Below are 17,840 nucleotides of genomic sequence, written 5' to 3'. Positions count from 1 at the left end.
TCGGGCTGCCACAACAAGTTTTGGACCCAGTGACGCGCGCATGGCCACTTGGGTGCGCACTATCCCTGCAGGCTCCTAGTGCACCAGGGCTGAGGTGGGAGGGGGGGGGAGAGGAGGAATTGGACCAGACAGCTATTTCTCTCTCCAAGACAAGCTCTCCCCGGGGTAGCGGGGATGCAACGGCTCTCAAAGCTCTCCTACTAGTTCATTCTGTAATTTCTATTCTGGCTTGACTCACCCTGGAGGAGCAGGAACACAGACCTGATCTTGGGTGTTCTGTAAAGCCTGAGAGACAGAATGGAAGTGTCCTTGTGTCCTCACAGCATGCATGTGACCTGCCAGCACATCTTCACCCATCTGGGGTCCACCCTAGGCCCTGTGCTCTCTGCACAGCTGGGCGGATCAGGAGTGCTCACAGGAAGATTTGGGCCAGGGCTTCTTTATCCTTGCAACTTGAGGCACAGCCTAAAGACTCAGCTATCCTGCAGAGAGCTTAGCTGGGCTCTCACTGTCCAGATTAGGGTAGAGTCCTAGTCAGGGAGGGTGCCCTAGCTAGGCCTTAGTGGCACCTTTAATGCCACAGGACTGGGTGATAAAAGCTGTTCTGGGGGTTGTGATAGCAGCAACCTACCCCACCCAGGGTAGGTGGGACTCTGGACAGCCATGATAGGAAAGGAATTTCAAGACACAAATGCTATACTATAATGTCTCCTGCTGACTATAAAGGGAGTAGGAAGATTAGTGGGATGAATGATCCATTGCTGAGCATTCTGTGTGTGCTAGGGCACAAGCGAATTCAGCAAAGTTCACATCTATCTTATGAGAGGATCCGATAATTAGTTCTCACCTTCTCTGTGAAGAAACTGAAGCATAGAGGAGTTAACTTGCACCAGACCCAGGGCTGGGAAATAGCTCAGAATATGTGAAACGGAATCCCAGCCTCTGAATCCTAGTCTCAGGTCCCCAGTGGGACAAGACTCTTCCCAGGGTGTGTCATAGGAAGCCTGACACCACCACCACACAGCTCAGCGTTTTCCTCTTGACCTGCCAGCTAACAGCTCTGTTGCCCTATCAGCACCCTTATATCAATGGTGACGCTACTGTGAAAATGAAGCCCGAAGCACAGAAGAGTTAATGTATATGAGGCTGCAATCAATAAGCCTGTATTAGGAGCTCCAGCAGGCCTCAGAGGGGCAAAACCTGTCAGGTCTGGTTATCCCTGTAGTCTTTGTGGTCTGTCCCTGGCTCAAAACTTTAATAATAATAATAATAATAATAATAATAATAATAATGTATCTGGCACCTATGCGAGACGATTGGAATCTGGGCTCAGCAGACACTATCAAGCAAGGTACATTGATACGGCCTCCCAATGTGGCTTGGTCATTCCCAATCATAGAGGCCAGAGTGGGCATCTCTAGCGCCAGGGTTCCACCCCAAGGGCCTGTTCTAACCTGGTTGTAAAGCCAAGCACCATTTCCGTCTTCCCTCTGTGCTGTCTCTTGCATGGCTGACCTAATTGGGGTGGTGAGGAAATGAAGAAAAACACATGGACACACAGGAAAGCTAGAATAAAGTGGACAGGGCACTTTGATGGAGAAGCTTCAGCATCCCAGAATCTCAGTATGTTCATTATTTAACAGAAGAACAAATAGACAGTGTTTGTGGTATAGAGCTAAATCAAGGTGGCAGGCTTAACTAACCTCGGTAGGAGCAGTCTCTGTAGGGGTGCAGTCTTCGGGCAGTAAATATCTGAGAGGAAAAGGCTACGGCGGGCATTTTCTGCATGCACTATCTACATTCACACTCAGACCATAGAAAAGCCTCGTCATTTCTGTGAGCTTCACCTGGAGGAAAGGGTGTGCCAGACTCTCATGGGTCTGACTGAGGCTTTGGTGTTGATCTTGTAGGCTCATGTAAACAACAAATCCACACAGGCCTTCTCTGCTCCCCACACTATTGACTATGATCCTTCAAGGCCATACCAAGTAAGTGGACTTGACACTACAAGGTCACTACAAAAAAACAGGTAACTGGTATCTCCATTTGAGGCGTGTCCTACCATTGCACCTTGACATAAAGCATTGAGACCACTACAACCGGAAACTTCTTTGTTGTTGGCTGACAAATTGACTGTGTATAGAACTTGAGGTTGGTCAAACCATTCTGTTTCAGACTAAGAAGGCACCATTGCTTGCCATCTTCCATAAGTATTGGAAGGTTTGAGGCGTTTTTTATTCTTCATAGATCTGTCCTCTCTCTGGAGATTTCTAGGCTATTCTGTGTAACCGGTGTTTAAAAATCCCAGTGATGTGTTTCAGGTACATCTGTCAGCACTCTCCGGATAGACTGCTAGGTTACCTCAAAAGGAAAGCCTACCCTCACACAGCCCCTTGAGCTTTCTTTCACACAGGTCATGACGGACTATAATTACAATGAGAGACACAGAAAGGACCTGTGAGAACAGGACACAACCTGGGGCGGTGTTAATAAGAAACTAGCAGTTCAGAGGCAAGATAGTTGGGATACTAAGTCTCTTAAGATAGTAGTAGAGTCAATTTTATGGGCGAGAAAGACAATATTGTAAACAAAAACAAAAAACAACTGGAGAGGAGGTTAAGCAAAGGGCTAAGTGTTGCAGAAGTTTCTCTCTTGTCCCGCCAGGTCCCACCACCGTTTCAGCCCCAAATAAGTACACAGGATGCTGCATTAATTATAAAACTGTCGGCTGATGACTAGGGCTTCTTACTGACTAGCTCTGTCTTAATTATTAACCCATTTCTATTAATCTATGTATTTCCTCATGGTCTTGACTTACCGGAGAATATCCATTAAGTCTATCACACCAATAGAAAAATAACTAATACAGTCCCCTTTCAAAACAGGAAGAAACAAAAGTACCTATTTATTGTCACAATATAGCATTACGATATTTTCTGACAAATGGCTAAGATAAATATTGAGTACATAAATGTGGAAATAAGTCTCAGGCACAACTGAAACAACTGCAATTTTATTCAAATTTTTAGGCAAAAAGATTTATCAACATCAATGTTATTCATGAAATTTCCCATCTCTACAATACTGAAAGACAGAAAAAAATATTAACACAAAAGCTCATGTGTTGCAATGAAATGACAGCTTTAGCGGTGGTGGCGCACACCTTTAATCCCAGCACTCAAGAGGCAGAGGCAGATGGATCTCTTAAGTTTGAGGCCAGTATAATCTACACAGTAAGTTCCAGGACAGCCAAGGCTACAAAGAGAAACCCTGTCTCGAAAACAAAAGAAAAGAACAGAAAGCTAGCGTATCAGGAATATTTCCAGGCTCCTAAATGGAACCAAGTTACCCTAAGGTTGCTAGCTTGATCGATCAGTCCTCAAGCCACTTTCCAGACTGCTCAGCTTGTAACGGGGATCAGAAGTAGTACACAGGCAAAGGGAATATCCCTGATTTTAGAGCTGGTCCTTACTCAGATCTGCTAATGACTCCATGTCTAGGTCAAGCCTATCCATCATAGGGATCACTGTGAACAGCTCAGAAATGTTGACAATGGACAAGGAAGGGGTGTGAGTGGACACACTGGCCACTTCCCTGCGTAGCGGGTACCCACAAGCACTCCAACACAGGCACTCACGCTTCTTTACCGTTGCCGCAGAGTGTGGCCCACCCATCCTTAAACTTTGTAAGCCACTGTTCATATCACCAGTGAGGCCTGATCTAGCCAGAAAGTCTTACAATGTATACAGCTTCAGGATTATATAAACTTTCCTCTGAAATAACCCATATTTTACAAAGCTTAGAAATAAGATGTCAAGGAATGTTAAGCAAGTCCAGCCATGGAGTAAATGGGAAGAATTCATGAGGAGAAGGACCGTGGAGTACCATGAGCTCCTTGACCATACACTTGGAACCTGGCCACCTGACTCCGAGGTGCTTCCCTCAGTTCACAATGATGCTGTGATGGTCAGACTTGGCATCGTCTTGTACTCTGGCCAGTTCATTTGCTGAGATTCCTCATTATGCTTAGAGAGGACCCTCTGTACCCAGACCCAAAGTGATTCCAGTGGTTCAGATAGTGAAAGAGCTGATATAACTGCAAGCGCTTCTCAAACCCCGGGGTTTTAGGGATTTTGCTATGGTAGGCAGAGTAAAAGGAGCTGCTGAAGCCCCCAAACATGCCAGCTATTGCCAGCTCGTACTCTGAGTGGCCGTAGAAGGAAGCTGGATCAAAAATGATGGGCCCAGAGGAGTCTTCTGCTACATTCCCTCCCCAGAGGTCTCCGTGAAGTAAAGAGGGCACAATTTCCAGATCATGGAACAGGTCAGGAATCTTCAACTGCAAGGAAGAAGATGGACCCTTAACAGAGTGGTCAATGACCATGGAGGTGGAGATATTTCCCTAAGTGCTGCTGCATACATCTATCTGAGCAGTTACTCAGATGTGCCTGACTTAGAGGGAGTAAGGGAGTAGGGGCGGACTCGATGCTACCCCTACCTTCGTGCCTCCCCTTTACTCGGGCTCAGTGGAGCATACTATTGGCACTAGGCATATAGCAGAGGTCCTGCTCACCTGCAGAGCAGACCACAGTTCCAGAGCTTCCCGGTCTCCAGACCTCTTCTCTACCATGTCCATCTGAGGCTGAATGCGCTGCCTGGCATAGAACGTGACCCAATCCTTCTGCCAGTCATTTACCTGCACAGGGGACAGTAAAGGAGAAAGCAGACGGTCTTAGCCAGCGTTTCTATTGCTGTGACAAAGCACCGTGACCAAAAAGCAAACCTGGCAGGAAAGGGTTTATTTAGCTTACACTTCAGCATTGCTGTTCATCACTAAAGGAAGTCAGGACAGGAACTTACACAGGGCAGGATCCCAGAGGCAGGAGACAATACAGAGGTCGTGGACGGATGCTGCTTACTGGCTTGCTTCCCATGGCTTGCTCAACCCACCTCTCATAGAACCCAGGACCAACAGCCCAGGGATGGCACCACCCACCATGGACTGGGCCCTCCCTCACTGATCACTAAATGAGAAAATACATTACAGCTGGATCTCATCCAGACATTTCCTCAACTAAGCCGCCTTCCTCTGATGACTCTAGCTTGTATCAAGTTGACACACAAAACCAGCTAGTACATGGACTTTGCAGAAAACTTCAGCACTGAAGGAGACTTGAGTGCCCAGAAATCCCAAAGCAGAAAGAGCTACAGGAAGCATGAAGAGGGATAGCAGGCACAGGAGGCTGAAGAGTGATGGGAGATGTCATTCTGTAAATATGTTTCTCGTATTGGTTAATGAATAAAGCACTGTTGGCCAATAGGAAAGCAAGATAGGCAGGACTAGGAGACAAGGAGGAGAGAGGAAGTAGTAGGGAGGAGATTCAAGATGAAGGACCTATAGGGTAGGAGCCGGTCTCACTCTCCGGTAAGATGAGACCACGTGGAAATACTTAGATTAATAGAAATGGGTTAATACTCAAGACAGAGCTAGCCAATAAGAAACTAGTAACTGGCCAACAGAATTATATCTAATACAGTGACTCTGTGTGTTATTTGGGGCTGGCACAGCGGTGGGACAAGGCTGGCGGAAAAACCTACTGTTAACAGAAGAGGTTAGAGAAGACCCTGGCAACACAAAACCTAGACATAAGCTACGACTGTGGTCCAGTGTCTTGGGGATTGGTAAGCAGGGTATGCCAGGTGACCAGATGCACCCTTCCAAGCCTAATGATCCACTAAAACAATTTAATTATAACAACTATGGAACAAAGGCCAGAGCTAGCTGACCTTCTGGATCTCATGGTTTGTTTCTGACCATCTTCCAACACCTACCTTGTCCTAAGATAGATGAGAAAAGTCATAAGGAGCCTCTTTTAAACAAACCAAGAATGTCCAGGCACAGTTCTTACCCCCAGGAGGGAAGTAAATTAGGTATGTGAGAGTAAATCAGCTCAGAGCAGGACGTGACACAGGAGGACAAAACACCATATACATAAGTACACATATAGGCACGTGTACATATCTGCACGTGAACATACATGCATTGTGAGTTATAGGCAAGGGAGGAGGGACCAATGCCAATGGATACACACCCTAACATATGGGATCTGAAAACCCCACACAAGGCAGGTTTACATATGCCCTCCTACACGTTGCTAAATCTATGGCCCCTGTTCCCACCATAAAACATCTAGAAGTTTCTAGATTCTGCATTTACTCCTCTTGGCAAAAAGCTCTCCTAGTTTACTTTTTGTTACTGTGATAAAATACCCTGGTAAAATCAACCTGGGGGTATTTCTTATTTGCTTGTTTTTTATCTTACACTTCCAGATTATATTCCATCATTTCAGGAAGGTCAAGGCAGACAGGAACTAAAACCAACTATTCACATCTAGAGTCTTTGATAGTTTAACACTTTGGGATCCAGAGGGGAGTGGACCCTACTCTACTCATAGTAAAGTTCTCAGATGACTGGGTCCTTAAATAAAACAATGTACTTCCTGACATATACTTAAATCACCTCCTCATTACTTATAATACCTAACTGCTGACATGGCTTAGCAGTTAAGAGTACTTGCTACTCTTGTAGAGGACCAGAGTTCCAGTCCCAGCACCTCTTTGTATGCTGTGAATATGTCTTATTGCCATTGGTTTATAAAGAAGCTGATTTGGCCAATAGACAAGCAGAATAGAGTCAAGCAGGAAATCCAAGCAGAGATACAGGGAGAAGAAGGGTGGGGTATGGGAGGCATCAGCAGCGTCTGGGAAAGCAAGATGTGAGGTAACAAGCCACACAGAGACTAATAAAAATGGGTTAATTTTCTGGGTGGTGGTGGGGGCTCACACCTTTAATCTCAGCTCTTGGGAGGCAGAGGCAGGCAGATGGATCTCTATGAGTTCAAGTCCAGCCTGGTCTACAGAGCGAGTTCCAGAACAGCCTCAAAAGTGACAGAGAAACCCTGTCTTGAAAAACCAAAATAATAATAAGCCTGAGCTAACAGGCCAAACATTTTGTAATTAATATTAAGCCTCTGAGTGGTTATTTTAAAGGGGCCTATCAACCAGGCAGGATACAGAAAAGCTCTGGTTACAAGCACCCAGGTCAGGCTAATCACAACCACCTGTGACTACAGCTCTAGAAGATCTAACTCCTTCTGCTTTAGCAGGTACCTGTGCATATACATATACATATATAAGTGTGTATCTCTTTAAAAATAAGTTAGGCATAACGGTATATACCTTTAATCACAAGAATTGGGAGGCAGAAACAGGCAGATGTCAATGAGTTCTAAGCCACATCTAGTCTACATAGTGAGTTCCAGGCCAGCCAAGGCTATATAGTGAGACCCTGACTCAAAACAAATAAATAAATAATAAAAAAACATTTTCTAATTTTTAACCTCTCCATGAAATCCAGTATCCTAACTTGCTGCTCCTTCTGCCTTGTTTTCCCTCTTAATCTAACATACGAGTTTACTTCATGTCAACTTCTTAGAAATTATCAGGGAAGCTGGGCGGTGGTGGCGCACACCTTTAATCCCAGCACTCAGAAGGCAGAGGCAGGTGGATCTCTGTAAGTCTGAGGCCAGCCTGGTCTACAGAGCGAGTTCTAGGACAGGCTCCAAAACTATACAGGGAAACAATGTCTTGGGAAAAAAAAATTATCAGGAAAAAAAAGAGTCCAAAGAGTTAGAAAATCTCACAGAAAAGGAGCAGAGTAATTTCCCCACTGTGTTGGTCTAACTGTGAAATGGGAGTTAGTTCTGAGGCACTCACCTGGGGAAGGTATCCACAGCATGTCACCACGTCAAACCCAAACTGGTCCACAAAGAGCCGCTCTGCCTGCCCACTTCCTTTCCCTTTCATACAAGAAGAAACAAAGATGACTAGTTTGTTCCCTGGTTCCAAGAGACCCTCAGCCCACTCTGGGAGCTCAGAGTGATTGCTTTTCAGCCAGTATGCTCTTACCTCCTCATGCCTTACCCAGAGATAAGCAAGATCCTCAGACCACTCAGAACAGCATCTGCTTTAGCAGACCTAATAACCAAGGACACTAGCTATTCCAGAAGCTGAACCAAGTACCAGAGGCTACACAAGGATGGAGGGATACACAACATTGTCATGAATAAATAAATAAAGAAAGAAAGAAAGCAAGCAAGAAAGAAAGAAAGAAAGAAAAAGAAAGAAAGCATGAATTTATTTAGAGAGGAAAAATAATCTACCATAATCCATCAGGAAAAGAGGTTTGTCAGTGGCCAATGTAGTTGCATTTTTTTGACAGATAAAACTATTATACTTGCTAGGTGGTGACACACACCTTGAATCCTAGCACTAGGGAGTCGGAGGTAGACAGATCTCTGTTAGTTCGAGGCCAGCCTGCTTTACAGAACTAGTTCCAGGATAGCCAAAACTACACAAAGAAGCCCTGTCTCGAAAAATAATAATTAAAAAAAAAAAAAAACTTGTACTTTGAAACTCAACCTCATGTGTCTTCCTAAACTCAAGAAAATCTCAGTCAAATGAATTTCCAAGCAACAGGAAAGGCAGTTACAGGGCCTATTAGTAGATCCTCACAGGACAAGGAGACAGGCAGGTGGTACTGCCAGCATATCATCACAGGCTGGGTAGGCTGCCAGGACCCCCCCACTGGAACTTTACACAGTACATTCTGGATTATCTGTTTTCTGACTGTCAGCTATCCTACCTAACAGAGTCAGCACATGAGGGACACATGAATTATCCACTGTCAGCCTGAAAACACTGGAAAGTCCTCTCAGTGCTAACATCAGACTTTGTTCTAGATGGGCAGTGTTAGGGCTGTCATTCTGAGACTCCAAATGGTGTGTACATGGAAGAAAAGACAGTGTGTTTAAAGGAATCACTCTATATCGAAAGCCAAAACCACTTAGATTAGACTCCCTTCTGGAGAGTTAAGATATAAAGCAACCATAACATCACATGGCTTCAAGTCCAGAGATATTTCCTGTTTTTCAGTATTTCTAAAACACATTACCCTATCCCTGAGCCCATGCTGGCTGAAGGCCCTTCTCTGGACAGGGTCCCTTAGGGTTACACAGTCCCTTACCCACGGTGCCAGCCTCCTTCAGGAGCCCTTCTCCAAGCTTCTTGTTCTCAAGGTGTAGATCTGCAAGCTGGGACCCAAGCTTGGTGGCATGACTAAAACCAAAATGCAGGAACTAAACAGATGACACACAAATAGCAGATCCATCTGAAAGATCTCAAGGCACATAAAGCAGGTTGAACACTGAGCATAAAGCAGATCAAACACTGAGCATAAAGTGCATTCTACCAGAGGCTGGAGAGATGACTCAGTGGTTAAGAGCACTGGCTGTTCCTCTAGAGGACCAGGGTTCAATTCCCAGGACTCACATGGCAGCTCAAAATTGTCCAGATGGATCCAGCTCTAGATCCAGCTCCAGGGATCTATGACACCAGGCATGCATGTGGTGTACATATCTTTGCTGTGCATGCTGGCAAAATACACATATACATAAAATAAAATAAATTAATCTTTTTTTAAAGTTCATTGTACTGAAATAAGAAGACAACTAGGTGAGTTGGCACGATATCAAGAATCCTAGGACAGAAGAGGTAGGAGGATCAAGATCAAGACTCACCTGCATGAGAACCTGTTTCAAAAATAAACAAAATCAAAACAGGGGGTTTTCCCCATTATTTGACCACCTTTCCTTGTCTTCTTAGACTTGGCAACTGAGTCTTTTGAGAGAGTCCTCTCTCTCTGGCTTTTAGTGGGCAGAGAGTACATGTCATTTACACTATAGAGCCATCATCTGTGTAGCCATGGGCTGTTTACACCACACCTCAAAATCATGCCCCCAAATACAAGATTCCAATATAAGAGACCCACACAGGAGAAAAATAAAGCCTTTGCTTCCCACCAGAAAGGATGGCGCCAGGACAGACCTGCTCAGATACCGCATGTCCAAATGCTCCATCACTAGCAAGCTCCCACCTCCTGGGGCATCGAGAACCTTGATGGGCTTGGGTACTTTCACCGTGTCTGTCTTCATAATGGCCGTTAAACTTGCCATCTCACCTTCAAACATTCTTCTTGCCTGTCAGTAAAACAATGGAGGAGATGACCAAGGTCACCAGGGAAAGACTATTTGGACATGCTTTCTCCTGGCACTGCAATTGCAAACCACATCTATGCTATACAGAGGACACAGGAAATGGGCAGTGCTTTCATGGTACTCATTGGAAGAACAGGCTATTAAGTGCTGAAGTCTCACCGGTATAAGCAAGCTTGTACTTCCCAGTTTGGGACTGTACTTTTTGTTTGTTTTTTGAGACAAGAGTTTCTCTGCACAGCCCTGGCCATCCTGGAACTCACCCTGTGTGAGTTCCAACTCAAACTTAGAGCTTCACCTGCCTCTGCCTCCTGAGTGCTGGGATGGAAGATGTATGTCACCACCACCCACCCAGCTGGGACTGCATTTTATTTGGTTGGTTTTTGTTTCTTGAGACAGAGTCTCTGTGTAGCCTTGGCTGTCCTGGGACTGGCTTGTAGACCAAGCTGCCCTTGAGCTCATAGAGAATTGCCTGCTTTTGCCTCCCACAAGTGTCAACTAATCAATTCTGAAGCATCACCATCACAAGATTAAGAATCCAGATACCAACAGAAATTCTGCTTTTTCTCACCCATAGCCATTGCCCATGCCAAGGGACAGCTGTCTCTACCCTTACTTCTAATATCAAAGAGCTATTCTGCCAGTGTGGTCATTTATTTTTATTTATTTACTTATTTATTTTTGAGACAGTTTCTCTGTATTGCTTTGGAGGTTGTCCTGGAACTCTCTCTTTAGACCAGGCTGGCCTTGAACTCACAGAGATCTGCCTGCCTCTGCCTCCCAAGTGCTGGAATTAAAGGCATAAGCCACCAATGCCTGGCTCAGTTTGGTCATTCTTCTTGTGTTACTGGGTTTCCTGTTGCTGTTTTTATTCAACAGGGTTTTACTATGTGGTCCATGCTGGCCTCAAACTCACAATCCTCCTGCCTCATCCTCCTGAGTGCTGCTTGATCACTTTACATCCAGTCATATGGGCTCTGGGGACTGGTGTATTTGTTGTATCTTCACCATGTATACTATTTCACAGTGTGAACATACCATCCTATTGAATAGTGCTGACATGAAAATTCTACTTACTCTGTGATCTTGGGCGAGTTACTTAAGCTTTCTTTGCTTCAGTTCCCTCACCTATAAAATGAGAGAATACTAAACTTCTTACGCTTGGGTTATGATTAACTGTGTTAGCAGCTAACACACAGCCCATTCCGAACACTGCAAATGTTATGATTACTCGCTGACAGGGCCCAAGTTTGTGAGAAAGAAGATAGGAACTATGTCCTAAACAGAGCCTTCACAGAAACTCTTTAGAAAAGCTAAACTTTTGCAAAGGTCCTGGTGATAGACTACTTTAAGAGGCAGCATTGAAAAAAGAATTCAGGAGAGGCTTTAAAAGGGACTTCGAAGCCATTAAGAAACAGAGCTCCTTTACAGACGTGATTTTACTGCGTATGTGGTCTGAAGACTCCAATCTACAAAAGTAGCTACTTATGAATAGACCTATAGGAAAATTAAGCTTCAGTTGGACCGTTGTGAAAACAAACAAAACCTGGAAACAATCTAAAAATGGGATAAACCAGGCATCACATAAGAACAATCATAGACCAGGTACATCCTAGAAAGGCAAAAGAAAGCAAATACAAGAGCAGGCAGGGAGTTGTAAACGTCTTAACTCATAGAAAGTAAAGCATGGACGAGTTGGATTTCTAACACAAACTATATTTACAATCAGATGTTTACCTTATGGCCCATGTACCTTCATACTACATATTCCAGAGCAAGCAAGAAGGCCTTGCCTTTAGTCCCAGCACTTGGGAAGCAGAGGCAGGCAGATCTCAGTGAGTTTGAGGCCAGCCTGGTCTACAGAGAGAGTGTCAGGACAGCCAGGACTGTTTTTTTTTTTTTTTTTTTTTTTTTTTGGGGGGGGGGGTTGGTTTTGTTTTTGTTTTTTGAGACAGGGTTTCTTTGTATCACTTTGGAACCTATTCTGGAACAAACAAAAACACACACACTTTCTGAAAGAGAGAGAGAGAGTACAAGTTCACAACTAGGAATTGAACTCAGGACTCTGCAAGGCATATGTCTGAGTTTGAGGCCAGCCTGTAGAATATGATGAAGAACATCATTGCCACGCTAAGTACTGGCGCTGAGGATAAGTCAGTGTGCAAGAGAGACTTCAAGGGCAGTTGGCAGAGTTCAACTTATGTCTGTAGATAGTGGTTGGAGTCAAGTCTTGAGAAAATAATTTCAAAGGCTAACACACATGTGAATGAAAGGCAGGACTCCTTTCTTGAAAGAAAAATGAACACAAAAGCAAGCCAGGCTTGCGGCTAAATCCTGTAACCCCAACACTCAAAAGCACTTTGAGGGTGTTGTGACCTGTAGGGTTTGACAAGAAAATAAACATCTCCAGTCTTACTGAAAATGACATGCCAAGTCCTACAGAAGCCATCCACCTCCCTTCCAACCAGGACCTGGAGTGAGCAGCTTAAAACCACAGAGGGGCAGCAGCAACCAGGAACACAGTGCGGCTCGCCCTACGGGAGCAATAGGGCGCTTGAGTGCACTCTGATACTTTAAGATCTTTGGTCTGTTAGCTTTATTTAGTCTCTGCCAGTTGAATGAGCTCCAGACTAAAAATGCGTGCACTCTGAAGTTTCTCAAAACTCGCCCAACAGAAGGGCTTTTCTCAAAGAAGTGGGCCCCGCAATCTCAGAACACCAGGCGCAGCACCCGAGTGGCCACTGCGGCCAGAGCCGGCCGGCAAAGGCAGGGAGGCCGGAGTGAACCGGCCGGGGTAAGGCGGTCACGCGTGGACGGCGGACAGACGGAGCCTATGGCTGTAGACTGGGTCTCCAGCGCTACCCACCGGCTCGGGATCTCACACACCCTGGACCCACACCAGGCCCCATTTTCGCTGCGGGCCCTACCTCAGCCTTGGAGTTCACTTTCACAAACACTCGTCCTCTGTCGGTGTCGTAACTCTGGCCCTGGCTAATGCACCCGCCTCCCGAGTGACCCGTAGCTTTGACGGAGCTGCACCCCAGCTCCCGCTTTAGCAGCGTCTCCATGGTAGTTGCGCCGCAGCAAACCTGCTTCAGGCCTGAAGCACAAGCAAGATAGCGGCGGGGTGGGGCGGGGCAGACACAGGCCAGTGACGGGATTGGGTGTCGAGGAGGAAGGGGCGGGGCCTGAGTGATTAGGATTGGGTGAGCGGCAGGGCCACACCCGCAGGTTCCCTCCTGCTGGTAGGGGGGCAGGAGCTGGGGAACTGGGTACCTCCCCCGCCTGGAGGCTACGTGCATGCTAACCTCTTCTCAGTTCAAACTGCTTCAAAAGGGTCCCCAGACAGCAGTGAAGACAGGGAAGTCTTCCCAACCCAGCAGAACTGCCCGTGAAACCGTTAAGTGAGGTGAAGCTAAGCGGCTAGGGTTCTGCAGAGGGTGATGTAATCCCTTCTCAGACTACTCGCCACACCACACCATTTCCCTGGCCCACAGACCTGCCCTCCTCTGGGAGACTCAGAGGTCCGCGTGCTCGCAGATAAGCGCTAGGGGAACCAAGAATGTTAAACACACAGGGTTAGTTGTTCCTTCAGAGGAAGGGATGCATAACCTGCTATCCACACAGAAGGCTGGGAGCAGATGTAGGTTAATAGCCTGGTGACCTTTACGATATCTGTGTGACTGAGTCCCCACCGAGCCCTCCCTCAGACCTTTATTAGTTTGTCAATATGTAGAACCTATCTTTATGGAAGATGTCACATGTACTTTGCAAAGACACAAGTCTTTATTGTACACGCTAGATTGAGTTCATTATCACTAGGAATTTTTTCACCAAATTGTGCTGTGCCTACAATATGCCTAAATAAACTACTCAGGGTCATGTTGAACCGAATTGCCTTCTTGCCTCTACCTGTAGGTCCTTATTCTGCTGGCCATGGTGGTTACAGAGACCCTTCCCATCCTCCCTTGCCCTAATCACCCTTGATGCTCACCTGCCAGCTGCTGCTATTCAGCTGCCCCTCAACCTGCCAGAGCTTCCGGGCTGGTGACAATGATCTGTAGTACAGGACTCGACTGCATAAGTCTGAAAACTCTGGGATACGCTGCCTCCAAACAATTTTTGTTTTGAATGTGAATATCAGAACAGGGAGCATCCCAGCCAGACTTCAGTTCCTCCAAGACATGTTAAAATCTGACTTGCTCAGAGGAAACAAAACAGCAGGATGTGTGTATAGATATAAAGAAAAAGACTTAAAATCAGGGTATAGTGGTGCATGCCTTGAATTCCAGCAATTGGGAGGCAGAGCAGGCAGATCTCTGTGAGTTGGAAGCCAGGCTGGTCTACATACAAAACAAGTTCCAGGACAGCCAGAGCTTTTACACAGAGAAACCCTGTCTGAACAACAGAGAGAGAGAGAGAGAGAGAGAGAGAGAGAGAGAGAGAGAGAGAGAGAGAGAGAGAGAGAAGAGAGATGAGAAGACTGACTTAAGAAATTACATATCTGAAATCAGTAGGCTCTAGTGGCAGGCTGGAGATGAAAAGAATTGCTGTCTGCGGCCATGCTCCCACAAAATTCCTTCTGGAGGAAGGTCAATTTGTTCTGTTCAGACCTTTAGCTGGCTTTATGAGGGCACTACACTGTGGAGAGAAATGTGCTTACTCCAAGTCTACTGACTTAAATGTTAAATGAATGGAAACATACATAATTTTGTTGTTTTGGTTGTGGACTGTGGAGTTGAGTTTTGTGAGATAGGTCTCACTCTGTAGGCTAGGCTGGCCTCAGAGTCAGGATAATCCTGCCTCAGCCTGCCTCAGTACTGGGATTATGGACACCAACCCCCTGCCATAAAAAAAAAAAAAAAAACGTTTAACCAAATAAGTGGGCCACACAATCAAGTTTACACAGTCAACTACCATGTTTCCCCATTCTTTCCCAGTAAATACCACAGTAGGAAGCAACAGCTGTGTTGTGGACATTCTTTCAATAAGAATGTGCTAAAATGAGTGGATAATGAAATCTTGGACGTTTACAGGGATAAAGGCAATTGGAGGATGTATGCAGATTGTTTAACCCAACTTTCTGCTGAAAACATCTAGGAATGTTGATTGGTATTGTTGAAACGCATCCTATCAAAGAGCTGACAAGACAGAAAGGCACACAGGCATAGTGTCTGGGTAACAGAAACCCCGAGTGGGGAGGCAAAACTCAAAAGCCACTCAGGTCTAGGACAAGAGCTGGTTTCAGGAGGCTGGAGAGATGGCTCGGCAGTTAAGAGCACTTGGCTGTTCTTTCAGAGGACCTGAGTTTTATTCTCAGCACCCACATGACAACTCACCACTGCCTGTAACGCTAGTTCCAGTGGATTCAACCCTTGTCCTCTATGAGGTATCAGGCATGAACACGGTACACGTATGTGCAGGCAAAACATTCACAGTAGGGAAATAACTTTTAAAAATCTAAAGCTAGGTTTTGTTGCATCTTGTTTTTAGTAAACATGTGTCTAAGTAGCAGTACGGGACTAGATGGGTTCCAGGTGCCCAGGTAGAGGAAGAACAACTTCCCCATAAATCTAGGGTTCCGAAAGGCTACGCGTACGCGAGCAACAAGAAGGTAAAGTGCCACTAAGTCTGAACCTGGCACCTAGGAAGCCTCGCCCTTGGACAAGGAGGTGGTGGTATGGGTAGAAGTCATTCTTGTCTGGTCTTGATTAGATTTGCAACCCAAATTCATATTACTTAAGATTATTTTTTAACGCAAGTTTTGAGCAAACGGGGAACATAGGCACCGCGAAGAAGACACACGAGATCTCTCCTGAGCAATACACCTTTCCTTAGCCTTCATGGGAATCCTTTACATAATTCAAGGACAATGAAAGTCAAAAGTGAACCGTGGAGTCAAAAGTAGTGTGGGATCTTTCGGTAAGCTTCGAATATGCGTTGCTTCTATTGGTTGATGAATAAAGCTGCTTTGGCCAATGGCAGGGCAGAATATAGCTAGGTGGGAAATCCAAACTGAAGACAGGGAGAGAGAAGGTGGTGTTGAGTCAGCTGTCGAGAAAGCAAGGCGTGTAGAAAATGAGATAACGCCATGGCCATATGGCAATACACAGATTAATAGAAAGGGATTAATTTAAATGTAAGAGCTGGCCAGTAAGAGGCCTGAGACATCAGCCAAACAATTATAATGAATATTAAGCCTCTGAGTGAGGGGCCAGGCAGGGGCATCTAAAAGCCTCTGGTTACAGACTAGGTATGGTGGTACACTCCTTTAATCTCAGTAGTTAGGATCTGAAGCACGATACATAATCACGTTATTTACTTTAAATTTTTATTTACTTCATGTTTTTTGAAACAGGTTCTCTTGTACATAGCTTCTAACATGCTATGTACCCAAGGATGACGTTGGGTACCCTGATTCTCCTGTCCCTACCTCCCAAGTTCTGGGATTACAGGAGTATGCCAACATGCCCAAATTTTGTTAAACAGAAGATTATATGCTGGTTGCCAGGCCCAGAGGAGGAAACTAAACACTTCTGCCCTTTGTTCTTGATATCAGGGTCACGAGGGGCAAGACAGCATGGTTGAGCACTAAACGAAACAATAATTCACCCACACAGAAAAGGGAGATACTTCTACTTCCCGAGCATGTGTTGGCCCTGTTGGCCCGTGGGACCCACCACAGCAGCAAATGCAGGGCAGCTGGCTATGAACACCGTCCTTGTCCTGCTGTGGTAAACTTGCTCTGTCCCCACCTTGTGGAAGGCAGATGTTAGACTTACCCAAGTGTCATGGAGCAAATATGTATAAGCAGAATAAAGGAACTAACCCTGGGCTTTCCACAGGATATTCTGGCACAAGGTGATAACCTGAGAACAATCCCTGTATTCCAGGCCCAGAGTCCGTTCCTTTTTTGTTTTTTTAACCTTATGTGTATGGGTGTCTTGTCTGCATGTCTATCTGTGCACTACGTGCATGCCTGGTGCCCATGGAGGTCAGAGTGGGTGAGCTGTCCTGGAACTGGGCACCATGTGGGTGACAGAAAATAAACAGGTTCTCTGGAAGAGCAGCCAGTGCTCTTAAACACTGAGCCATCTCTCCATACCCTCCCCAACATTCTTAAATGGCCACATGGGATGAGAAACCGCTCATGTGACTGCCTTGCCCAAGAGCCAAGGTGCTTGTGTTCACTCAGAATTCATAAAGACACTAATCCCAGCACAACTAGTTTAGGGATATAATTAAAATTAAATGAACTCATGGGGTGGGGCCAACTTCCAAGAGAATTACAGAGTAACTTCTTAAATAGAGATCAAAAAGCGTACTCCTACTGTATCTCTGCCTATATCAGGAAAAGCCATGGCAAGACACAGCAGGAAATCAGTTCTGTATGGACCAGGAACAGGAGAGCCCTTACCTGTCACTGATTTCAGACATCCCCGCCTCAAGAATTATGAAGATAAACTTTCTGTTATTTAAACAAGTCAACTAACACACCAAAGAAGCAAAGACCTAAGGTGTCTTGCGTGTACTAGAAACAACAGTAGGTGATAAAGACAGGTGCCAGCATTATTAGATGTATATAAGGAGACAATTATGTCTTTAATGTAAAAAGATTAAGAGATTGCTCAATGGTTATGAGTGCTTGCTGCTCTATCAGAGAACCCAGGTTCAGTTCCCAACAACCAAATGGCAACTCACAACTGCCTGTAACCCCAGTTCCAAGGG

The 17,840-nt window shown here is 45.5% G+C and overlaps 1 protein-coding gene across 1 annotated transcript; it reads right to left on the bottom strand.

Moving 5' to 3' along the window:
* Positions 1 to 2,997: 2,997 nt before the first annotated feature.
* Positions 2,998 to 13,196, bottom strand: Fn3krp (fructosamine 3 kinase related protein). The gene is made up of 6 exons (XM_051182655.1): positions 13,040 to 13,196; positions 9,946 to 10,097; positions 9,086 to 9,177; positions 7,777 to 7,859; positions 4,574 to 4,696; positions 2,998 to 4,339 (listed from the first exon to the last, which is right to left on the bottom strand). Exons 1-6 carry the CDS (start codon positions 13,178 to 13,180, stop codon positions 4,001 to 4,003), a joined length of 930 nt encoding a protein of 309 aa, XP_051038612.1. The 5' UTR covers positions 13,181 to 13,196; the 3' UTR covers positions 2,998 to 4,000.
* Between the last annotated feature and the right edge of the window lie 4,644 nt (positions 13,197 to 17,840).

This window comes from Phodopus roborovskii, unplaced genomic scaffold (genome assembly GCF_943737965.1).
Source record: "Phodopus roborovskii unplaced genomic scaffold, PHOROB, whole genome shotgun sequence".
Lineage (NCBI taxonomy): Eukaryota > Metazoa > Chordata > Mammalia > Rodentia > Cricetidae > Phodopus > Phodopus roborovskii.
This window is presented reverse-complemented; position numbering and strand designations above follow the sequence as displayed.